Source organism: Chaetodon trifascialis, chromosome 8 (genome assembly GCF_039877785.1).
Source record: "Chaetodon trifascialis isolate fChaTrf1 chromosome 8, fChaTrf1.hap1, whole genome shotgun sequence".
Lineage (NCBI taxonomy): Eukaryota > Metazoa > Chordata > Actinopteri > Chaetodontiformes > Chaetodontidae > Chaetodon > Chaetodon trifascialis.
In genome coordinates, this window is record NC_092063.1 from 13767192 (window position 1) to 13793063 (window position 25872).

A 25872-nucleotide genomic window follows, 5' to 3' on the forward strand; every position below is an offset into this window, starting at 1 on the left:
ATTGTTTAGTTTGTAAAAATTCTGAAAATAGTAATTTGTATATTTTGTACACACAAATCTGTAATGTAACTAGCAACTCCAGCTGTCAAGTAAATGTAGTGATGTACAAATATAAACTAGTGTTTGAGTAAATGTACCAAGTTACTTTGCACTACTGCAGGCCAAGTAATATAAGGCAAAGTTCAAACTGGGCAGTCAGGTGTTTTTTGACTTGAAAAATGACTTTCTTAGATTTATTGTCAACAATGCAAATGTGTTTAGTCTCTCAGCTGAATGGATGTGAAAGCTAAGTTAACTCTTGTTGTGTTATAATGTATTAATGTGTAGCTATTTTTCTAAGTGCTACAAATGGTACTGGTGTTGAATATTCATTGAATATTTAGTTAAGTCAGTTGTTCAAGGCAGCCTGTTTAATCAGGGCAACGTGGGTAATATAACATCTGTTTTCTGGGCACAAAGAGCTTAAAGTACATCATCTACTGACCGTTCTTAGTGGCTGCAGTAGCAAACTCAGCAGATGCTGAATGGAGTGAGTTTATTTGGATTTTCTTTAGTTACCATTGAGGTGCAAGTGCAACATAGGAAGTTAAGCTTTGAAAAGCAGGAGTAAGACTCGGGATCATTGTGTTGATAGCTTACCTTTACCACAGAGATAAGTAAATAATACAGACTTGATACAGTACCTACTAGGCCACGCTTGCCTTCAGCCAACTGTTTCATCATCTGCTGGATGTTTTGTTCAATTACACCAAGTCCAACCTTTCCACCCTGCTGAAATTTTCTGTATCATAAACTACTTTCTGCTCTCACTGTCCAGGACAGACTTTGGTTACTTTACCTGGACAACACCCCTCAGTTATATAAGGTTGGTTTTAAGAGAAGAAATCTTGAAGCTCTGCCAGCACACACTCAATTCAACACTGCAAGGACAGTAGCAAAAAGGACAGTATTTCAAGTTACAGGTACAAATGATGTTATTGTTGACTGAAAGGATCACATAGTTTTGTACAAAGCAGATTATTGAGAGAAACAAAGAGGCTAAGTTTATTCTAAAACCCCAAATATTGTATTATAGCCTACAGTACACGTTTCATTGTGCCATAATTCTTACTTCTGTCTTGAATATGGCATTATTTCTTGTGGTGTAAAGTATAAAATATGAGGTAAAACTGACAGCAGAATTCCCCTTACAGCTTTAGACTGGGCTGTGACTGCAACCAGAATGAAGTTATTGAAGAGAGCAACGGGGACGTTATCCTTTAATTGTGCTTTCAGGCGGCAGGCTGAACATGGTCTCCTTGGCTAAGAACGAAATGAATTATTGGGCTGCCTTGAAGGGTAAAACGAAATACACGTGAGTTATTTGTCTTGAGCAAGCAATGTATAAAGGTTACAGCACTAATTGAAGTCATGGGATGTGGATTGAATATGAAATGCTTTGAAAGACATTTGCACACATCCTGTTACAGACGTGACTCCAAGCCAGTCACGTTCAAAACGCTCCAAAAGATCAGCTCTTAAACTTTAATATTTCTGTCATACTTCTACTCTGCTACTGCTGTAGTTGTGGAACTTTTTACTGCACTGCATTAGTTAGGTCTGGTGTCTTTGCAAATTAACATTTTATATTAAGTGTATGACCAAAAAATATGATGCAATGTTGTAGATTCAACTACCTAACACTATATAACGAATTTAAATTAAGCTCCACATTAATCATTTATAACATTTATAATGATTACACGTGAATGCATTAGTAACAATGATTTAAAGCAAAGGGGCTGTTCTGCATAATGAGCAGTTACTTTTCATTCTGGAGTATGTTTACATCATTCTTAGCAACTTTATCAAAGTAGAATTTTGAATGTGGGTCTTTTTTTTGTGAGTGAGCATTTATGCATTGCGGTATATTTACTTGAGTACAGGATCTGTGTACTTTATTCCTCTCAGAAGGTGAACCAGTCAGTAATGGTTGTTTGGATTAGTGACTGCACTATTAAGCCTTTTCCACAGCTGAAATGTTGACTTATATTTAGCTTTTGTAGTGCGCATGCGCCAACTGTGCATGCAGCCCGTTGCAGTCGCTCCTGTTATCCAATCTGAAAAAAATAAATAAATAAAAAATAAAAATCCCCCTGGTATCAATCAATTTGATCTATTAGGAAAACTACAGTACAACTAATGACAGCTAATAGTTCTGTTAAGTGTTCAAGTGAGCCAGCATGCACAAAATCAGGACCCTGAAACTGAAGCAGCTGAATAACAGTGAGGCATCAGCTTTATCACCACACCTTTAACTGTGACCGGTCAACATGTGCTCTATGAAAAAAAAGCATTTTGATCCAGGCTGCCTGAACAAGAGTACCTGGAAGAGGACACAGATACGCCACTTCCCAGTAAACATCACTACGCCCACTGTGAGAACAATTGGGTTTTGGACTTTGAAAGGACACGCCAAGTAAAAAATAAAAAATAAATCTGCAAATTGTATTTAAACCAAAACCTTTAATCAAAGTATAAACAAAAACAAATGACAAAAGTTGAGGAATTAAGAACAAAGAGTCCAGAATGTCCCAGAGGAAAAGCCCATCATCCAGCAGGTCTTGAATCAGCTCTCCAGCATCAATCAGCTGCTTCAGGTTGATATAGGCACCACTGGCCTCAGACTTGACACCGGGAGGGTCCTGGGTCTCCAGCTGAGCTCACCGGACCGGCTGATGGCAACTTCTGCTGTCACAGCCATGGCGGAGAGGACAGTTTACTTGGACCTCTGCCTCATCTTTCTTCTTTTCCGCTTCAGCCTATAAGGTGATCATTACAAGAAGTGATCAGCCGAAAATCCTTCAACACGATTAAAGAGGTAGACTTGACAACCGTACGACAGAAAACACGCGCTGAACAGTCTTACCTGCGCATGCGCTTCTTTCTCCACTACGGAAGGAAAAGAAAACGCTGACATTATTTTCACGTTTGATGTAGGCATTTGTGCAAACAAACGTATTCTAGAGAACAACAATACACATAATGACAAAACACGAATTTTACAGCTGAGTGACCATGGACATGCTGTTGAGCCCGTCGACCTGCTCCAGCTTACTTACGGACTAGCTAGCTAGCAAATGTTAGCACCATTGGAACCAATGATTATTTGATCATACAGACATAAAACACAAACCTTAGCTCTCATGTCGAACAGAGGAGGCTGTGAAAAGGAGGGAAAGTGCGAACGATTAATTAGATTGATTTAAAAAGATGCCGATTGACTTGGATTATGATACCAACAGTTATGAACTCACGTACCGACCGCTAAGGAATCGTCTCCAGGAAGGACGTCATATTTCGGCGACGCCTTATTTCTAAACGTTGTATACGTCACTTTGCTTGGACGTATACAACACATGGGAAATGCAGTTTTATTTTCCGCATATAAAGCGTATACAGATGATTATTGTTGAAGTGTTAGCTTTTATGTGCTTTCAAGGTCCGTTCTTCCGGTTTTTATTTGTACAGACATCGCGGGATATATCAATATTTTATCAGATAAAGTATGGGTGGTGATTCTGTAGGCTATTATTTGATAAATATTTTCTCTGTGCACACATATTTTTGCGATTTTAGATTTTCAACCTGGGTTAATTTAAAAAGCATGGTGGCCATTTAACAACCACTATCCAGTATTTTAACACTCAGTATTCTTACATATTGCACATTCTTTACGTTTTCAGACGACTAAACGAAACTAAATATGCGTCATCTTTTGTCCCTACAAATTCTATTCCTATTATAGCCCTTCATGTTGGAAAAATAACATTTACAAGAAATAAATGAAGTTATCTGAATTAATAAATTACATAAATACTTTCAGAAAATGCTTTCTCTGGATGATGGAGAACACAACCTCAGTATTTCTGCGCCGTCCAGGCTACAGGCCTTTAAAACAAGCAGTTCTGTTTGTTGAACCTGTTGGTAGCTGGTGTTTTCCCTCAAGTTCTTGATTTGGCTTTTGATAAAATGTCAGAAAAGACTTTTATAAATTGTCCTAGTAAGATGTTGGGCCACCATGTGCCAGAACAGCTTCAGTGTACTTTGGCATTGATTCTGTAATCCTCTCTTGCATGACTGAACTCTCAGATGTGTGTTCATGTTTGTAATGACGGGTTTATGCACTGCAACCCTACCATAATATCCCTCTGTGTGTAACTGTCAATGGACTGTTCTCGAGGAAGTTTCTCAACTTTTTCCTTCCATATCACACTAATGCACAAGCATCAATCATCAAATGTGTGCTGTCAACCACAATTTCAGCCTCAATTTACTGATGCCTTTCCCATAGATTTAATTGGAGATGTCACTTTTCCTGAAACACCAGCCAGTTGAGCATCTTTGAGACTGAGGCTCCACTCGAGTACCAACAATGAACTTAGATCTTTTCCTCGTCATCTTCATCCAAATGCAGAATCAACAGGGCCTGCTCACTATTCTACACATGCCACAGAGCATGACTGGATGTTAATTGCTTAATTGTACCACAGACTGCACCCGTGTGAAAGCTTCTGAAGTTGTCGTTTCTGTACTCATTCATTAAGGTTTTTTAATTAACCCCCAACACACTTTCACTCATCAGGACAATCAGCTGAACACACACAGTCCAAAAACACAACAACACGAATGATGTCAGGTGGCTTTTTAATGTTTCCAAAAATAGTCTCTGAAACTGGGATTTGTTTTACAAAAGCATCCATATATCTAACAGGTATGGACTTCTTATGTAAACACAGACTGTCAGACTCAGTGGTGGCATCAGAAGACTGAATGCTGAACCCTTGGCAGGACTTAGACCATCCACAACTGAGAAAAATAAAGGTTTTTTTTACTAGTTAAATTAGTCAACCAGTAGGTCTTACAATGTCAGTTTGAGAACTTATTAGCTGAGTGAACTACAGTAGATGCCTATAGGTATACACACCGTACTAGTAGACGGACTTAAGCCAGAGCAGTATAAATGCAGTACTTATGCAGAACTCATCAGTAATGACGACTAATGTCATGCTTACGACTTGTGTGACTGTCAAATGACAACAGGTGTTACACATCTCTGCTCGCGACCATTTCAAAAAGGCATGGCTACAGGTTTATGACCTCGAGGAAATTATCTAAATGCCACAAGATTCACCATCCTTGGCTCGCTCCGTCAAACTCATTTTATTTTCCGTATTTTTCACTACAGTTACTGTGGAGAAAGGGACGAGGGCTCAAGGTCAGTCGAATGGTTAAATGTTCCAGTGAGTACATGCCCTTGCACAAAACATCCTCTTGTGTAGCAGAATTAGATCCACTAGGAGAAGAGGGCTGTCTCAAGGACAGTGAAATTTATTAGGGACGTACGTGTGTGCGTGTGTGTGTGTTTTAGGTGGAGTGACAGTATTTAGGAGCAGCATCATCCCAGACTGACATCAGTTAGATTCAGAGGTATTCACAGCGGCTACGCCTGCAAGTGCCTCAGACAGCTGGGACAGAAGGAATCGTGACGTCTGTTCTTTGGGTCATCAGATGTCTGTCAGGATTTCTTGTAGAGAGAAATCTATTCTGCAGCTTCGGTCTCCATCGCCTGTCCTGTTGCGCTCTCGACAGTCTTTGAGGCCTTTGAAAGAAAAAAAGAGGTTGAAATTAGAGGAAGCACTTGGCACGCATATTCTTATTCATTAAACGCACTGCCCTGGAACTCACCTTCTTTTTCTTCTTCTTCTGAGTCTTGCGGCTGGCTGAGCTTTGAAGCAAAGCCTTTATATGGGAAAAAAAAGACAGAAATGACTTGTAACCTCATGAGGTGCAGCACACAATATATCAGAACATAATGGCTGTGAGAATGCTAAGTCAGCTAACAGCATGCTATAGTGGTCCCATTAGTTTAGTGCTTTCTGCTCGGGCAGAGGATGAAATATCCCATGAAACATCCCATCCATCAAACACATTTTACCTTCAGCTCTGGGTCCTCCACTTCGTGCTCAGACTTGTAGAGTTCTGGCTCGAAGAGGCTGTTTGTGATTCGCAGAGGTCCGTTGGCCATGAGCAGCACGGTGAACTTGAACTGGGCCACAAACTCACCTGAACAAGGATGACGTTAAAAGTGTCATTTAAGTGTCATAAGTGTCAAGTGTCATTTTCTAAACCAGATGTGGACATTAAAGTGCTGTTAGCTAATTTATTAAAATGCATGGTCAAAACTAATTTAGGAGAATTTCCCTTAGAGCAGCCTATTGGACCAGGCATATGCTCAGTCTTCTACATGCTATATCACGTATCACTGTGCAGGATGTACAGATACGCTTGTCCTTTCAAAAAATGCAGGTATGATGAAGACCTCTCAGACATTGGCCGTTTCTCAATACCAAGTACGCCAAGTTCGGACTTACGAACTTAGCAGTTCGGACTTAGCAAGTTCGACTTGGGAGTACAGTCTCTCCAGGACGGGAGGACGCAGGACTGTCATTCTGCAATTGGGACAGCAGCGTACTTGATGACGTTAGCAGGACGACACATCTCTGAAAACTTTGGAGCAAATTTTAAACTACGCGCTATCGTGATGAATCGACCACAGATTTTAAGTTTTAACATCCACTTTCTCACATAAAATAATCTTAAAACCACATTCCGTACTACTAAAACAGCAGTATTTCCAAACTTGTAACTTGTAGTTGTGAGTCCTCTCCTCCGGCATCGTTGCTACGAAATGCATTCTGGGATACGTGGTTGCCCCAAGTCCGCACAAGTCACCATCCGATGCATCCTCGATAAAGTGGGAGGGGCAAGAACACATCCGGGTATTTGAGTGTACTTGTCGAGATGCGGACTTTTGAGTTGGAACAGTACTTGGACTCAGAGTGATGACGTTTCTCAGGTACACGAGAACACAAGTACAGAGAAGAACGCATATTGAGAAACGGCCATTGTTCTGTGAGATGATATGAGTGACACTTTGATACTTTTCACTCTGAGGTAGCACATGTCAAATATTAGCGATGCAGAAACTGATTAGTTAAAACATTTTTAGGACTTAACAGGTCTTAAAAACCAACCAGCAAATGAAAAACTGTTCATCGCTTTAATTGCTAAAGGGACCGCATTTGCTGCAAATGCAATTCTATTTGCGGTGATTAAACAATGAATGATAATGATCTCTGAAGTATTTTGGTTTAGTTTCTGTCTGCGTGTATCTGTCCGGTGTTGGATTGTGACCAGGAGAAGAGGACTGGAGCACAGAGAAGAGTTTTTCATGATCACCACAGCCCTCACTTCCATCCCTCATTGTTCTGCTCACCTTCTTTCTCATTCAACACATTGAATGGCTGCAGCAGCTCATGTTTGGCACACTCCACCACACCCAGCCTGGCCTTGCCTTCATCCTCAAATGCTCTGAGGAGACAAAAACGAAAAGACAAAATGAGGAGGTGGACCCTGGGATATGACTCTATTTAAGATCAAATGAAATATCTGATGTGAAGAGAAAAGGTGCTACCTCAGAGTGAAAGGCATCGTATCGAAGCGTCTCTCCATCTCACTGAAGAATGTCCGGGAGGTCTTCATCTTTAAGCCGTACACCTTGTTGGGGTCTCGTTTGTACACGGTGGTCCTCTGACCTCCATCCTTTGCCTGAATTGCAAAACAAAGCATATCTCAGAAATTCCCTGCCTTTATGGGATTTTCAAAATTGAGCGGAAAAATGTGATTTCCTCTCACCTTCCCCTCTCCAGTACTGATGAGCACATCCACTGCATACACCTCATGCACCTCAAACTCAGCCTTCTCATGGTCCTTTCTACAAAAACAAAAGACAAAACCATCCACTGGTTAAACATTCATCAAGTTACTGATGAGAAGCGCCTGCTGAGTGAACTCACTTTTGCTGGTCCGTTGGGTTTTGGATGATAGTTTTCTCCCCATCAATCACATGTTGTTTGAGCTGGTGGGACAGCATGCCTGTACACGTTTGCAGGAATAAACTGAGTCAAGCATGTCGAATTACATTCAGCAATTTTCCATCACTGGTAATCATGGAGTTCGACAAACTCACCCTCAATAGGGGAGCACTTGAATGACTTTGCGATCTTGTTCCAGGCTTCTGTGACCTGCGTGTTCTGATGGAAGAGACATAACGGCATTCATTGGATGAGGTGCAAATGGTGATACCGTTGGTCAAATCAGTGATCACGGTGGGAAAGTTTCACCTGGTTTCCTGGCTTAACGAGACGCAGAGCAGCCTCGGCACAGAGGTGAGCCGCTTTGAGAACGTCAGCCTTCCGTCCTGTCACTGGGTTGTCCTGAAATGACGCAGGACGCAAGTTTAAGATCACAAGAAGTGACAAAGAATAACCATGTAGCTGTTAATGGTGTGACAATCAGCACGTGGAATTACAAATCATGGCTTTACAGCGCTGGTATGATTCGTTCCAACAGTGACAACGTACCTTGGTCACTCCGACAATGAAGCTGTGAGCCACATTTGAGATGAAGCCATCAACGTGCACACCCAGGTCACTGCCAACAAACAGAAGAGGAGAGCGGGAAGTAAAGAAAGTGTGACACGCAAATAAAATAGAAACTGTTTATCTAGTACACACAACAGGTAAATCTGGCAGCTTACATTTTGACGAGGTCCCCATCCTTCAGTATGACATCAGGGTCGCTCTTCAGAGGAGAGTGATGGCACACACAGTTGTTAACTGACACACAAGTAGGAAAAGCGATACCTGCGAGACAGAGAGACAGTGAACGAGGGGAAGCTGAGTCACTGAGACGTTGATGGTGACTAATGAAATGCAACAACGAGACGTACCCTTCTTCATGTCTTTTTCCTTCTTGAAGATTTTCCCAGTTTCTGCCATGATGAAGGCATCTCCCTTTTCACACAGGCTGAGCACAGAGACTCCAGCCATAGCTGCCCCAATGGTCATCTTCAGAGCCTCTGCAGGACAAGATATAAAAAGAGTCATGTTGTGCTTTGAATGGTATGTCAGTCGCAGGCTGCGTGTAGTTTTGGGCTCCAACCAACCATTATATTCATCATCAATTAATCTGTCTTTGATTAATCTTTGGGGTCAATCAGTGTTTTTGCACCAGGTGTCCATCACGGTGGAGGGAGAGTTTGGTAAACACTAATATAAAGAACAATTCTTGCTCACTGTTCAAGGCTTGTGACAATTGACAGTACATTACAGGAGATGGAAAGATGATGTAATATTAGCTAGAAGATAAACATTTCACAGACTATACGTCAACTTGAAAAAGTGTAACACTGGCAGTAAATTAGATGCTGTAACACAAAATCACAAGTACACAGATCGGCATTGATGTGAAGCTGCTACAGCCTGCAGTCATCACCACACTGTGGCACGAGTACGAAGATGGACTGTGAATGAAAAGGACCAGTCACTGGAGACTCACACTGAACCATATGAATTCCTTTGAAAGATTGGGATTCAGTGGAAAACTGTGGCATCCTTTGATTAGAAAGTTGTTGATCAGATCCCCTCACACCATTAACACACTATCAGAGATTAGTTCCAACTGTGGAAGGTATTTCGTGTTTAATAGTTTTACTATATGTATTTAAGGTTTGCGTGGCAGGAAGCTGAGGTGTTCAGACTCTGAACTGAATAACAGGTTAGAGACATAAAAACAGAGGTTTACCTGTGCAACTGACAGGTGTGAGCAGGTGTAACCTATGAGTGTGAAGGCAGCTACTGCTGAAAAAAATCATCCGCGCTCAGCAAGCCTTCACTGGGTTAATTTAAGTTGCAAATGGTAAATTTGTCAAAGGAATGGACGACTTCTGAAATATTGATATACAGAAAGTGCAGGTTCAAATTATTTAGATGCTTGTTTGTTAGATTTTAAATTAAATATATACAATTATATTAAAACAACTCCCACCAATGACATCACACTAACGATGCTGTGTGCACGTGGCCTTGAAAACAATATATTTGCAACAGTCGCAACAGTAGCGTGTTAACTGGCTTCGCCCTACTCTGATAATGACTTTAAATGACATAATTAAAGACAACCAGCCTTCAGCCAAGTCTCTTGCATAACAGTTGTGATTGTGTCAATCTGAATTAGCTGTAGGTATATTTCTAAATGTCGGCTATTCTCTATTTGAAACAACCCCTTATTGTAATTAAATTTTGTACCTGTCATTGTTATCTGTTAGCAGTTACAGCTAGCTAACGCTTGCTAGTAAGGTAGCTCAGCCACATACAGTGTAGCTAAGTTACCTAGCTAACCAGGCTAACGTGACAGCAACGTCACGTTAATCAAACAAGAGCAACTATATAGATGAGCTATAGCTAAATAAATAGTGAGCTTTAGGTTTAATTCATTTTAAACAAAGGCCCGCTTTCTAATATGATCTGCCGTTGGCACTGTTGCGGCACATGGCACAGCTGCTGCCTGGGAGTATCACTAGCTGACACTGCTAGCTAACATTAGACGGACCCTGATACTTATGGACTGTTGAGCCCAAACGGCACGTTAACGCTGTATTTGACTTACGATTCGCAATCTCGGCCCCCATCTTATACTTGGTGACCACCAAGTCATCGGCGATGGTCTGCTCCTGCGTCTCATCATCTCCCGACATATTGGCAGTGTGTCCGCGAACTCAGAGTAACTTTTTCCCCGCCGGGTGTCAGTCAGTCACAGGAAGGACCACGCTGCTCTCTGCACCGGCCCGCCCGGGCTGGCAGCCCTTCGATCACAAGATCCCGCCTACTGCCAGAGACACACTTCACAGTCAAGATGGTTCACGGCCTTGCTCGGCGCGTATATTGTAACACCAGACAAAGACAGGAGTGACCTTCGAAATCATACCGGACGTTTAAAATTACACCACGAACGAGTAGTAATAGCCAGCATGACATATGTTAATATATCGCTGGTAATTTATGCATTCTGCCTGTATTATAATAATGAAAAAAACGTACAAGGTTTGAAAAAAGCCAACATGACTGATGGATAACCAAACAGCCTATTTTTCATAGAATACATAATTAAGTTCGTAGAGTTCACATAACTTTGTTTGATTAGTGCAATAATCTGCTAAAGACAACTTGAAATGACTTGCTAAGTGACTCTGAATTACACAGATAATTTTGTAGAAAACCGTTAGCTCATAAACTGTTTACGAACGAAAACGGAAAAACTCTGAGATTATTCTCTCACTTCTCTTATCATCTCTGAGCTGCCTTCGACCAAATCGCGCGCGAGTGCGTCACCGGTGCGTTCACATGCCTCCATCTCATTTTCTGCTGTGTTCATGGTGTCGGTACAGCCGAACGCAGGGTGGAGATGTGCAAAAATCACTAGCTTTTCAACGGAATAAGAAAAAATACGCAAGTGAAACAAATGAAGACACATTTTCGAGTATTATTTTATCGTTTCACTGAAAACAATGTAAAAGAAAGACTCCACAAATGAATGACACAAGTGATTTAATATTTGCAAAATAATGTATTTATTCATTCATATCATAATTCATATGGTCGTAAATTGTACAAAAAGGAAATTAAGCCGTCACTGTTACATAATTGCAAGTTTGTCTTTTTAATTCAGGAACTGCTCACCATACTCTTTGAAGTTCATGTGCAAACACCACATGTCTTGCCTCCTTTAACCTTTATTTTGTGGTTCTGTACCAACTCAAACTCAGTTTCATAAACATTTAATTACTGCATAAAACTGTGAAAAGAGAGTCAATGATTTATTTCTTTCAGAAATGTATCTCAATGTTTTTTTTTTTTGGATGCTGGAAAATATTACAAAACTATCCAAATTTTACAACAGGACCTGGAAGTAGCTGCAACTGTCAGCATGTCTCCGTCCCTGTCCACATTATTAGGTGCGTACAGCATCTGGCTTGAGGAACAGTCTGCTGTGCCAGTAGTCTGGGTTGTCAAATGATGTGCTGCTGCCAGGTTCCCCCATGCCAGCACACACCTTGATGTATCCCCCGATCCCTGCACACCTGCCACTGCCCGCCTCCTCAGGAACAGCCCTCCCCTTCACTGGGAGGTTCTGGTAGTCTGCCTGCTCCCACCCACTGGGCACCACTCCAAGTCTGGTCATCTCCTCGTACTCCTCCACCTTTTCTCCCCCAGCTGTGAGCACATCTGGCCTGGGCATGACCATACTGCTCAGATTCCCCTGAAGCACAGGTTGTTTGTTTGTGCTGTGGTACTTCTCCTCTTCCTCTTCCTCCTCCAGCTCTTTTTTCAACACCTCCACTGTTTGGTCTGTTTCCTCTGTCTCTGCTGTAATATTTGCAGATGTTTGACTCCCACATCTCTCCCATGCTGGGTTGTCTCCCTCAGTAGAGTCGGCTCGCCTGATATCCATGTATTCATACCTGCCTATCCCTTGGGCGGCTTGTTCTTGGTTGTCCACAGTTCTGGTCCCATTAACAGAGTCCCCAGTGAGCTGATGATACTCTGTGGAGTGTCTTTGCTCTGCAACGCTCCCCTCACACTCCTCCTTTACTTGCTTACTCCTTACAGCTGAGATTGCTGTCAGAGATTCTGTGTCTTCTGCAGGTAATGGAGCCATGAAGGTTGGAGAGGGCAAAGGTGAGGTTTTACAACAAAGTGCCACTGAAGGGGCATCGAGCTGTGATGAGGTGATGCTGGTTGAGCAAGGAGGAGCACCAGACTCTTTGCTCATGACTTCATAGTCCTGGGAGGGATTTATCACCATGAGAGAGAGATTAGTCTTCAGTCTTGAGCTTCGTGGCCCGGAATGAGAGACTCTACAGACTGAAGGGAAGAAGATCAAGCGAAGAGGCTTTGATTATGTATTGTCTGTGCTATAATTTACCAAGTATTTGCAAAACTAACAAATTAAGCTCTGCGGCCTTATGCTTAGCGCTGATAGTTTACCTCTCTCTGGAGTAACAGGTGACCCAGCCAGGACATAGCCATAGTGGTCCACCTCCTCCTCTTCCTCTGCTGTCCACTCCTTATATGAGGATGGACTTGATGCCGTCGAGAGCTTCCTGTGCCGGCTGATGGATATTCGAGGATTCCCCCTCTCAGAGCCAAACCTGGCCCTGTGAAGACTCCCACTGCGTGAGCCTTCTTCACGCAGCTCTGCTTCTCTGCCATTCTCCCTGAACTCTGACCTTTCGGGCAGCGTCCGCACCGAGCTCAGTCGAGACCTCTGAAGCCACAGCTGAGACAGAAAAGCAAAGACTCTGACTGATGCAGCAGCTCATAGAAATGAGCCCTATCAGTTAAAATTTATTAGATAAATGAGACAAGAGGGACCAGAATGACACATTTTAATGTGAGGTAATGGCCTACTAGCAAGTGTGGGACCATAAAATATATTTCAATATGGAAAATGAAGTCATAATACAGATTAAAGTGAAGCTGTTACAGCTAAATATATCTACTTCATCACCATTGGTCTTACAGGGTGGGAATGTGTTTGCATGCATGTTGTGTGTCTGTCACACCTGGCGGATGCTGTCCACAGGGCTGGGCGTCATTGGCAGGTATCCAATAGGTCCGGCCTGAGAGGTGCCACTCTACAAATCAGAGAACAAAGAGTGTTAGGTGCTAGTTCCTTTGCCTCTGATCCAGTCACAACGGTCCTAAAAATGTGTCAAATCTAAGGTGTATTTCATTACCCTGTAAGAATTAATCCGTGAACGAGACAGACTCCAGGATGGAGAGTGTTGGAGAGGAGGAGTAGCCAAACCATCCGCTAGTCCCTCCTCGTCTTGGTCCTCCAAATCTGCCTCCAGAAGCCCCCGCTCTGACTCTCTTCGATGGATCTCTGCTGTGGCTGTTTCTGCTCCTTCCACCTACAGAATGTCAGGGATGTACAGCGTTTAAGGTCTAAGGAAATGGCCAGTGGACTTTGTGAGATAAATGACGACAGCCTCACCTTGATGACAAGATATCTGGGAGGGTCTCGTGCCATGCGGGTGAAGTCGCTGGCCAGCTCTTTGAAGGTTGGCCTTATATTTTCATCAATCATCCAGCCTGAAGAGAAGAGGCAGAACAATTCAGATCATGTTTTTGTGTTTTGTGCACACTGTTGGGGCATCACTCACATTTAACCATGACCATGTAGACGTCAATGGTACAGATGTGGGGCTGTGACAGTCGTTCGCCCTTCTCCAGCAGCCCCGGCACTTCCTGAGGTTGCACAGATGCATATGGCTCCGCCCCAAATGACATCATCTCCCACACGGTCACCCCTGTCAGGGAAAAGAGACGCAACATTTAAGAAGCTCTCCCTGCCAAAATTCACAGACAGCAGCTTTCAAGATTTATTGGCACAAACTGTGCGACACTTCGCAGAGTCACACAAACACACAGCCTCTTACCGTAACTCCACACATCACTTTGATGAGTGTATCTCCGAAACAAGATGCTTTCTAGTGCCATCCATTTTATGGGTGTCTGGATTAAGAGAAAAATTGCAGACAAGTCATGCAGATTGATTCCATTACTGGAAAAGACAGAGAAAACTGACTAAACAATTCAAGGTGTATCTCAAAATGAAGGAGTCATGACAACCTTGGTGTCGGTGTAGACGTATTTCTTGTCGTCGGGATATAGAAGGTCAGCTACACCGTAGTCAGAGATCTGGACCTGATAGTCATTCTTCAGCAGGATGTTGCGGGCAGCCAGGTTCCTGTGGACCATGCAGTGCTCCTCCAGATAGTACATACCCTGAGACACAGACATACTTATGGTATACATCCTATATATACTACAACATTTTATTCATAACGTTTGGTTATACAGCAATCTGTAATTTGAGCTGTACTCACTTTTGCAATCTGCACACACCAGTTGAGCAGGCGCTGGGGGTCCAGGCTGTTCTTGTGGTGCCTGATGTGCTCCAGTAAGGAGCCCTGTGAACTAAGCTGGGTCACCAGTTGCAGAGTGGGACCTGGACAGATGCCCAACAGCCTAACGATGTAGGGATGGTCCAGGCTGCCCATGGACAGCATATGCTACACAGAGAGCCAAATGTCAGTTTTCTGATGCTTATTTTGATCTTTTGGTCGTATTTCTCTGAAAAACTTTCCACAAAGACAAGTTACATGTTATACATCACAATAATTGCAGTTTCTTTCAAGAGAGTAAGAAGCTCTGATTCTCACATCAGTGATCTCAGTGAAGGTCTGTCGGCCTGAGCTGTCCTGGATGGTCTTGATGGCCACAGGGATCTTAACTGTTTCACCCTCTGGAGTCCAAAAGCCCTTAAATTAAAATCAAATGTACAGCGGCAGTCACACCAGCTCTCTGATGTATGAGTCTAAACCTGCAACTATAACAGCACACCAACCAGTGGATAATCAATGGATGTCCAGAAAGACAAAGAGGTTAATAAATACCTTGTTCACTGTGCCAAAAACTCCAGAGCCCAGGGCTTTGATTTTCCTCAGCTCTGAAGGCCTCAGGATGCGGGCATGGACCTTGGTACCTTTCTCACCGGGACCCAGAGGCTCAAAGCTCTGGCAAACAACAACAGTCATTCCCATGTGAATTTTTTCTCACTCTGGAAACAAATGCATGTGTCAGTCAAAGCAAAAAGCCTCACCTCTCCACTCTCCAGGTACCTCCTCATGGCTCTCTTGCGGCGGATAGCCAGGCCTCGGTGGTACAGCACGCCCAGGAAAAACAACACCAGGCAGAAAATCAAGCCAGCTGGTACACCTAAAGCTATGCCTGTGATCTGACCACTGCACAGAGAAGAAAAGAGAGCTGCTAGTGTTGGGATACAAGGGGAAAAAGTCAACGACAGAGATAAGTAAAGTTAAAAAGATGATAAGTCATGATGAAACTTTGCTTTGGTAGAAACTATTTTGCTGTGGCAGCAACAACGAGCCGATCTGATCGATCAAAAACGATCGATCAAATGTTTCTTCAAGGTCGACTGGTTGTTCCAGCCTGTATTATATTTATGAAAAAAGAGAGAGTGAAAGTTTCAACAAAATCGAATCCTTTGTTCAAAGGCCCAGTGTATCATCTGTTACTTGACGTTTCCATCACTTTTTTTTTTAGTTTTTAAATTAGCTTTTATGTGTATAAATTCAAAGGGATGTAACAGAGTCTCAGTAATTACAAAGGTCACAGACACACTGCAGATAAGAACACTAGCCCCCAGCATTCAGATAAAATGTGTGAATTGTGACATGTTAAAATGGTTTTGCATCATCACCTTGAGTTGTGGACAGATCTCACATATCGCAGTGCAATATTTTATATTCACCAGCAGGGGGAAACACTCACCTACTTACAACCAGTCTGGCTGCCTCTAAACAATCATTTAATCCTGGGCCTGAGCATCTGTAACACATAAACACTTCATCACCTTCAAATGCACTGATTTAATGGCTGTTACAGACAACTTATACTTTGAGTCCAGTCTCACCCCTGAGTGCAGTTGTGGTGACATGGTTCACAGTGACCCTCCCTGTTTGGGTATTTGAAGATCAGCCCCTTCTGTCCATCATTAACTCCCGTGGGGCAAGAGGACATGCAGTAAGGACCATCTCGAAGGTTGGCACAGGCGAGACACTTGTCTGCACCCTGTCAAAGACAGAGAGGCAGGCAGAAAAATATGGGAGCCATTGAGACAGAGTAAGAGAGATTGTATTTAACACTGTGGGCAGGCACTGTAACCTGCAATGAACCAAGACGTGGTGCAACAAACTGCCTTTGTATGGTTGTTGATCCCAGCACAGAACATATATTTATTTCTGACAGCTAGCTGCAGTATATAATTTGCAAAATAATGGAGTTGCTTTCTTAATGGAAGAAAGCAACAACTTTGCCAGCATTTTGCTGAGGGTTTTGTTGGGCAGGAGGTGTCATAAGGGAAGCAAAGGTTTTAAGTTGTCTTTGAGAGGCACAAATCAAATTTCTTTCAATAATTTAGATGGTCATCATTGCGATTTTCTTTTAATGCAGGGAAAATAGAGTGTGTTTAGGCAGTATTTGTATTAATGTGTCAAGGGAGCAGATTTGGGTTCAGAGGTGGGGAGACACAGTTTTGAGGCTGACATGTCCCACCATCCTCTGGGGAAATTACACCCTTCTACTGCAGTAAAGGTATAGCAATAAAAAATGACCACATCAAGAAAACATGAAGACAAAATACTGTGGTAGAACATATTTTAAAAGCATTTGTCATACCTCCCACAAATGTTATGAGTGGGTAGTGAAATGCCAAAGTGGGCCAAAGTGTACTATCAAAGGAAGTGATTACCAGTCCAGTACAGCTGGCTTTCCCACTCTGAGGCTTACACTCTGGATGACAGGCCACACACTCGCCATCAGGCCCTGCAAATTCCCTTGGTGCTCTGGGGACACAATGTTAAAGGTACATATAGTTAGATAAAATGAATGAATTCAATCCACAAACACCAGTGAGAATATCAACACATACGTGTATCTACTGACCCAGTGTAGAAATTACAGCTGCCCACACATGTGCCATCTCGGCTGTAGTTCCGGCAGGAGAGACACTGGTCGGGCCCCGGGCCCCAGCAGCCTGAGTCTGAACACAGCGGGTCACACACATGGCCTTCTGCAACTGCACATGTGAGAAAAACACGAGGAAACTGCTGCAGAAACAGATTATTCATGTTTCCACTTCACTCAAACTGAATACACTGTAGTATGAAGAAGAGGGGGTTATTTTTTCTGACCATAGTGTGTATAATGCATCAAAAAAGACATAACAACAGATAACAAGTTCAACATTTTGGATAATATAGGAGTTTTCTCGCTCCCTCACCACATGCTGCCAGAGGCCTGTTGCTGTTCAGGTTGTTGACTCGAACTCTGCGGCCTCTGAACAGCTGCGTCCAGTTTACAGTGTGGTGGTAACAGAGGTTGGCATTCTGACTGATGTACACGCTGCCATCACTGATCTCCCGGAGAGAGCGCAGGCCCAGTGAGGTAAGAGTGGGGATGCGCATCACCATCAGAGAAAAACGCCTTTGGTTACAGGGTTGGAGAACAGAGGAGACAGATGAAAAGAAACACAGAGGCAAAATAACAGTGAAGTTAGATGTGAAGTACAGCAAATGTCAAAGAATCACTCAAAATTTGCAATACTGGTTTGTATCTACATCTTAAAAACTGAGCAGACAGATAAGAGGGTTTAGAGCGTGACACACTTTGCATGTAATACGAGTTTGGGTAAGAACACAAGCCAGCCTGAGTCGTGCAGCAGGTGCTTCAGGCCCAGAGGCCACCAGATTTGAAAGTTAAATCCTAACATCTGCTCTTTCCATTGTTTGTTCTGTCAGGTTAATTTGCTGTCTTTAACTGAGTTAATAACATCAACAATCTCTCCTGGAGTGTAAACAAGCCTTACTTGTACAGCGACCTCCCTTGAATGGTAGCCAGACTTGAAAAAACCGACAGATCATTCAGTTCTTTGGGCCATGACTGGATGTTCAGGATATCTGACAATAAAACACATATAATATTAAAACTTGTCACCAGAAATCAGCTTAAAACTTACTGGTACACCTTGAAAAACGGTTGAAGGTACTACACAGTATTTGAATTTTCTGAAGTTAAATGTGCTGAAACATTGCTGCTGCATCAAGATGATATGTTAGCATCAACAAACGTTACTGTGTATGCAGACCTGTTATTTCTCTGACAGTGCGGAACACTTCCAGCTTTTTGGCATCCAAGGGAGGGATTTTTTTAAAGTCATCTCTATGAAGAATGAAAACATATCATATGAAGCTGACTGTACGACCGAGCACTCTGAGATTCTTCAGGTGGGGGCAGACAATTACCCAAGAATCCCCGTGACCAGGAAGTGAAGGCTGCCCTGGATCTTGGTGCAGTTGATGAAGCTGTCAATGTTGCTGGAGTCCACGGTCTGTCTGTGTTCAGCACCAGTGCCTTCACACACTACGGGGATGACCAAACAGCATCATTGACTTTGATGACTGACAAACAAACTCAGTGTAAGACGTGCAGAGTGTTTATTAGTGTCAACCTTTTGGGCAGAGTCCACTGCAGAGCTCACACTGCCTCTGGCCTTCTCTCTCCACCTCCATCTTGTCTGGAGGACAAACACTCACACAGGAGCTGCCGTCCACCACAAAATGAGCTGCAAGGAGAGAGAAAAGGAGGACACAGCTGATCAACTGCAGCAATGTTTAAGACCCAGCATCAGGCCAGTTCTGATACCACCTGACTAATATGACACATACTGGTTTGCAACGTTGGGAAGGTTAGTTAGAGTATGAGCCACGCTGCACAAAAATGAACAAAAAGCCTGTTGAGTGCGCAAAAACAGACAAACACAGGCCACTCACTGGGACACTGGGAGACACAGATGGATCCGTACTGATATTTGGCGTTAGGGTTGGTCTCCATTTGAAACGTCTGCTTGTTATAGATCAACGTCTGGGGACACTGTGGCACACAGGCTCCAGAGTCGTTGAAATGACGACATGCCTTGAGTACAGGTAGACGCACAAACACGCACAAACACACAGACAGATAATTACATTAGCAATAATTTCTTTATGCAATAAGATACCCAGTTAATTATGCTGGCATCCCATGTGTCACAGTCATGGCTACTATTGAAGTCAATTATGGGCAAGTGAAAAAACAAATCTTAAAGGAACCTATAACTATGGTTTTGGCTGTTTTCACTCAAATCATACAAATCATTTCATTGTGTAAATCATTCCAGTTTAATCTGACTTCTGTCTACTTTTGAAAATAACACATAAATACGTTTTTAGGTTGATTTCTCGCCATACTATCGACCCGGCTCTAAGGTGGCAATGCCTTCATCAAGTGAAACCATCAGGTCAACATTTTAATGTGTTGTTTGATGCTCCCACGAGCCTCAGCTCTACTTTGTGCTAATAAACAAACATTAGCAGGCTAACACACTAAACTGAGATGCCAAGCATGGTTGACATCGTACCTGATAAACATCAGCATGTTAGCATTGTAATTATGAGCATGTTAGCCTTTAGCTCAAACCGCCGCTATCCCCTAATACAACCTCACAGCTGCTAGCATGGCTGTAGACTCTTGGCCTTGTTTACCCTCCAGGGACCCAGGATCTTATAGTCAGCTACCATGAAGTATTGTATTCACAAGCTATGTTATTAGAAAGTCAAACCCGGGAGACGAAAAATAACCAAGAATAATGTGAATTTGTTGCTGTTTGGCAGCTGACTCAAGCTGATCAGATGTGCCAACAAGTGGGTTGAGTGTCCACAGTGAGCAAGTGCCTGCAAGGGGATTTCCACACCACACCATCATACAGAGCTACTGTAACAAAAACCAGTGGCTGTCTGGAAGACGGGAAGTCAATCCAAAGAGTGTGTAAGTGGATAAAAGAGAAAAGTCCTTTAACACATTGGCTTATAATGATAAGCCAATGATCAGATCAAATGTGACGAAGCATTGAATTGAAATTAAAAGCAGTTTTTCCATGAAGGAGCCTTCTTTTTCATCGTGACTACAAAGACCACACTTACAAAGCAGTCCACGTCCAGAGGGCCTTTACATCCTGCTGCACACTCTATGTGACAGCAGTCCCTGGGGCTCGTCCCAAAACAGCGGCCATTGCACTGTGGAGCGCACACCGTCTTAGTCACTGAGACACACAGGAGAGACAGGTTGGACAGAGGTCACCATTGTGTGTGTGTTTTATGTCTTTGTGTTTGCATCTCTCTCTGTGTCTATATGTATCTGTCTATGAAGAGAGACATTCTGTGGAGAGAGAGAAGGTGGAGGAGGAGAGTGATAAAACTCAGAGAGAAAAGAGAAGCAGAACAATTGGGCACTCACAGATCTGACATTGGTCCTTGTTTGGCCCCCAGCAGTAATCTCCACAAGATTTGTGGCATGGACCTGAGGGAGGGACAGACAGGCAGGCAGTGCTTGAAAGAAAGAGACAACTTAGAGATAATTTTAGAATAAATAAATTGTGCTATGCCAGTAGTGACCTCTCTCTCCATTGTACTGGATGTCAATAGGAGCACTGTTGTCCCTGATGATGTCTTGCCAGAAGATCCAGGGGCCGTAACTAAGGTACTTGTTATTGATAAGCTGCACTCCGCCCTCCAGAATCTCTGCAGCATTGGGTGAGAAATTATTTAAACTAAAGAGAGAAAGATGACATTATAGTAAGACTTCACATTATAGCAAATAAACTGAGGGTGCAAATATTTTGTAGACTGAAAGATGACATGTTACAGAGAAAAAATAGCCCATAATCTCAAGATTGATCAGTGCATGAAAAATGATGTTTCCACTTGTAAAGATGTTACCTCCTTATTCTCTAAACTTTTCTCTTATACTTAAGTGTAAGTAGGAATTCTATTGATACTCCATATGCGTTGAACTGTAGTATGGGGTTTGTCATGTAAATCTTATTTTGAGGTTCCAGTGGGAGGGTATTGCTGCTTTTCTGAAGAAGATATTGGTAATGCTCGGCCCCCTCTCCTACCCTTTTGGTACAGTCCCTCATAAGAATTTGAAACAGGCGTGGATTAAATGAAGGGCGCTTTCTTCTATGTTAAAGAAGTTAATTTGTTTTTAACAGTATTTTTGAGGCTGGCATTACACCCTGAATATTTTCAATCTCTCCTGCGTCCTTTCTTCATGCTTCTGTTTTATCATTAACCCTCTTCACCTGTCAGATTAGCAAGCCCCAGCTGCCGCAGGCCGTTGGAGCCATCCTTTGGGTAGTTAAAGAAGACAGAGAGGGCAAAGCGTCTTTCATAAAGGCTATTTCCTCTGATGACCCGTAGTTGCCCCAGAGGAATCTCCTGAAAGTGGTTCATAGCGATGAGGACATAACCAGTCACCTCGCGGATTGTCTGGAGGGGAAAAAAGAAGAGTGTACTTCTATAGTTTGTACATACAAATCAGTTGAAAGACAAAGAAGAAAGGGAGGATTTTTACCTTAAGGAAAGAGAAGTCCCAGTTACTCTCAATCTGAGTGATCTCCAGGTTTCCCATGATGATCTCACAGCCGTTGTACCGGTCCTTAGTCAAGTTGTACTGATTCTCCTGAGAACCCGTGAAGCTCAGTCCATTCTGCGTACCAGGACACACCACTGACACATACAGGGAGAAAATACACATTTAACTAAGTCTGAGGAAAATTAAGGACACTTAAAAGGGAAGTGTAATTGAAACTGAATTAGCAGACTCTTGAAACTTGTTGGAGTTGTCTTATCCATCACAGTTAACATGAAATCTGCATGATGTTTTCTCAGTGTTACATTATCACTGCAAGGTAATGCAGTGCACCACAGTGCAAGTATAATGTGATTTTGACAAAGATGAAAGCAGACTGTGATGCACTGCACAGTTCAAGCAGGTTTTAAGAGTCTGCTTCATTGTTTGATACCACACAGAAATGAATGGAAACCAGTTACAGCTCGGAATGACAGAAAAACATTCAAAAGCATAGCAGGACTTGTAGCTGAGGACCTAAAATGTAACCTAAAAAACACTTGACTGGTCCTTTAGAGGTGAACAAATGATGATTATTTGAAATTATTTTGAGTGTTAGTTATATTGTTTCTGCAGTATTTATGGGTTTGGTGAGTCTTCCTGATGCTGTGCATGCTGCTGTGCTGGCAGGAGAGTTTGATGTGAAGCAGATTAAAACAGGCAGGCTCTAACCCTGCTACACGGAGAAGTCCAGGCCTGGGGCTGACGGGCTGGAGGCCGAGGGTCGAGGATAGCAGGGCTTCTCTTCAGACAAAGTGCCTCATTGTGATAAAGCCATAAATGTGGACAGTGTGTCCTAGTGAGTGAAGAGTGATGCAGTGACAGACAGTGCTTCTGTGTGTGTGTGTGCATGTGCGTATGTGTGTGTCTGTGGGGGTCTGCATTGCTGAGATCATACCAGCAGACAATGGGTCATGTGTGAGTAGGCCACTCTGGCACAGAGAAGGGAAATATCGTGAACGGAAGACATACACACCATCTCCTACTAACTATTAAAACATTTGGAACTGGCCCTTTATCTGCAGAGATCAGGCACCTGCAGCAGACTACACGTCACGTTTCCTGTCCTCACTGGGAACAAGCAGAGGGATAAACCAGAGTCTTGTGGCTACACTAAAATAATGTTGATTCCCTCCATAAACCTCTGAGGTTTGTTGTAGGTATTCTTTTGGAAAATATTGTAGAGTTGACAGATGACTGCAGCATAATTCATATCTTCATGCACTCACATTTATGCATAGTTTCCTTGAGTTAAACACACGCACTGAATAGAAGTGCAACTCACAGCTGATCTGGGAGAGCTGCATGATAATTGTGACCATCAGGGCAATTAAAACACATGCACAAGCACACGTGCACGATCCACATCTGCAGACTGCACATGTCAACATGAACAGGACTAGTTGTCCTCAATAGCTTTTTTACGACAGGGCTCATTGCCATGCAGGCAATTTTGCCTCCACCAGGGTATAAATGTTGCTGCCATTCGTCAGTAGCAGTACATAAAGTAGTGATAAATGCTGCATTAAGGGCCTTGATAAGAGTCCAGTAATAACAGTGAAATGAAGCTCTCAAGGAGGAGAGCATATTAAGTACTGGGTGATCTGAGATAAAAGCTAAGAGATGAGGGTGAAAAGTTTATAAAACATAGCCCTCTTAACCCCTCAGAAGTCTACAGCATCCATGTTAATTACTCTATGCTGTTCTATAACATTTCATTCTATTCTATAAATAGAATTGCATGCCATGTGAGATGCTGTGACCTTTCAGGGCAGGTAAACGCTGAAAACATAATTTCCTGGCTAATGTCTCTTAAAGTAGCATAATTAATGAAATTATGGCAATCAGAGCAGGCCAGACAAGGTTTCTGACATGGAATTATAAACTGCCATACCTTCATGGGTTTGGGATGTTGCTGTTTGCAGCCTCCGTGATAATGTCACACACAGTAATACGAGTCTCCACTGGATCATGTTGACGTTTAGTGAGGTATTATCATATCACACACGCTTTAGGTAATCCGGTGATGTGCGGGAAAGGATACAAAAATGAAGAAAACATATACTGCAAACCAGAAGTTATTCAACTTCCATGCTCTGTCAGATGAGAAGAAAATCCAACATCATGCAGTAAAAGTGTAACTCCCTTAAAACGCGGCGCAAAACATGAGTCTAAAGAGCGCATAAAATGCGCTAAATGCAAAACTGACAACAGCGAACAAGTGGCAGTTTATTTTGACGCTGGGTTTTCCCTCCCGGAGAGGGACATGTGATTGGCCGAGAGCCCGATTTATTCACCAATCAGAGGTTGGTCCGTCATTTTTTTTTTTTTTTTTGTTACGAGCTGCAGCCTCAAATGTTCCACTGAGCATCCAAACGGGTGAAGAGCCTTGTTAGGCTAATGAGGAATAATGTATTATTTGATTTAAGATTATGTGAATTGTTTTTATTTTCTCGCACATACAAGTAAAATACTGCAACAGTCGCATGAGATAGAAAAGAAAAAGCAGAATAACATTTAAATTAATCAATTATCTGCCTGTGACTGACTTTGAGTATTAATTAATTCTAATACTACTTCTTCTAATACGGCAAACAAGCTCCAAACGATTTTGACTAAAACCTTATGGTTTTGTGTACCAGTGTGAACACCATGTAACCTATATGTTCCCTTTATGTGCACTTATTTTGGTTTCATGTTGTCAGCTGCTGCCTGTGGAAGCGCGGCTGTGGTCTCCCAGTCAGCACCCAGCGCTGTGAGTGGCTGCACTGTTTTCCCTGTAAAGAGCAGTATTGTCCCCACAGCCCTGTCAACTGGTTAATCACCTCTTTGATGCGTGTGGAGCGGCCTGTCACAATGGGCACATTGTCAGACGGTCAAGTGACTTCTGAACCCAAAACAAGAACATGCTTAATTTGAGAAAATGGCCTCAGAGCAGGCAAGATTCCTGAACATTAAGCTGTGAGTGGAAAGGGGGTCGACTCACTAATGGATGGATATCAGTAACTACTTCTGACAGATTTACTGTTAATCTTATTTTGCATGAGAAAGAGCTAGTCGAACAGTTGCAGCTTGTTTGGAAGTGTCCTTCTGTGGAAATCTGACCGAGAATGAGACTATTCTATATTAATTATTATCAAATTTCAGTAAAAATGTGATTTTTATGTTCATCACTTTGTCTATCTGATGCGTTCTCTGATAAAAGCCACCAAATAAAAGGGTAAAAAGCGTAATATTTTACTGTAACATTAATTATTTGTCAACCTGTACTATTAAGTGGAGCTCATAACTTTGATCCAGCAGCAGTTTTCCGTCCAGCAGGAGGAGACAGAGTCTGAGCATTGGCGCTCTCCTATCAGGGCTGCTGCAGGGCACTGTGGGAGGTGGACTCTCCGCCAGTGTGAGCTCCTCGTGGCTGTTTTGACATTATTATTCTTTGACTCATAAGTTTCGGTACACTCTCTCATCTGTTGTAATAAAAATGATCAGCTGAGGTTTGTCCACTTGCCTGCTGAATGGTGGAAAACTTTGCAGAGCGACATTACTCAGTAAGTTGGAAGAAATTTTCACAGCCGGACTCAGTCATGTAGTTGAGCACATAAACAGCAGCCAGTGTGAAGGTTTCCCTCTTGTTCGGTGAACTATAACTGTAGTGATACCAAACAAATAAAGTTTGGTGATTAGTTTTCACATTGTCAGGGGGGTTTCTCTGTTGTCAGGTCAAGAAAAGTGACTTCAATAAAGGCCTGACGAGTCCGTGGTTTCTGCAGAGTCTGGCAGTTTCACAATGCCACCGTGGTGTCAGCCTTAGTGTCAGCCCTGGTGGCCCTGT

General features: G+C 42.7%; 2 protein-coding genes and 1 long non-coding RNA gene across 3 annotated transcripts; all 3 read right to left on the bottom strand.

Moving 5' to 3' along the window:
* Positions 1-2485: 2485 nt before the first annotated feature.
* Positions 2486-3344, bottom strand: LOC139335347 (uncharacterized). The gene is made up of 4 exons (XR_011602418.1): positions 3301-3344; positions 3176-3202; positions 2909-2931; positions 2486-2801 (listed from the first exon to the last, which is right to left on the bottom strand). It is a non-coding gene; the product is annotated as an uncharacterized lncRNA (long non-coding RNA).
* A 1324-nt stretch (positions 3345-4668) lies between these two features.
* Positions 4669-10765, bottom strand: pa2g4b (proliferation-associated 2G4, b). The gene is made up of 13 exons (XM_070967933.1): positions 10552-10765; positions 8834-8962; positions 8642-8747; positions 8466-8535; positions 8226-8318; positions 8072-8135; positions 7899-7977; positions 7738-7816; positions 7517-7650; positions 7319-7413; positions 5978-6105; positions 5728-5781; positions 4669-5641 (listed from the first exon to the last, which is right to left on the bottom strand). The coding sequence occupies exons 1-13, from the start codon at positions 10637-10639 to the stop codon at positions 5582-5584; spliced, it is 1179 nt and encodes a 392-aa protein (XP_070824034.1). The 5' UTR covers positions 10640-10765; the 3' UTR covers positions 4669-5581.
* A 726-nt stretch (positions 10766-11491) lies between these two features.
* On the bottom strand, positions 11492-24263 carry erbb3b (erb-b2 receptor tyrosine kinase 3b). Its single transcript, XM_070967932.1, has 28 exons — positions 23935-24263; positions 21984-22138; positions 21712-21898; positions 21023-21148; positions 20865-20927; positions 20552-20670; positions 19364-19505; positions 19042-19155; positions 18836-18953; positions 18679-18752; positions 18400-18490; positions 17815-18017; positions 17478-17610; positions 17284-17377; positions 16447-16604; positions 16305-16361; positions 15613-15754; positions 15407-15526; positions 15173-15271; positions 14837-15022; positions 14580-14735; positions 14387-14462; positions 14111-14257; positions 13942-14039; positions 13682-13858; positions 13508-13579; positions 12930-13221; positions 11492-12806 (listed from the first exon to the last, which is right to left on the bottom strand). Exons 1-28 carry the CDS (start codon positions 24011-24013, stop codon positions 11893-11895), a joined length of 4392 nt encoding a protein of 1463 aa, XP_070824033.1. The 5' UTR covers positions 24014-24263; the 3' UTR covers positions 11492-11892.
* Between the last annotated feature and the right edge of the window lie 1609 nt (positions 24264-25872).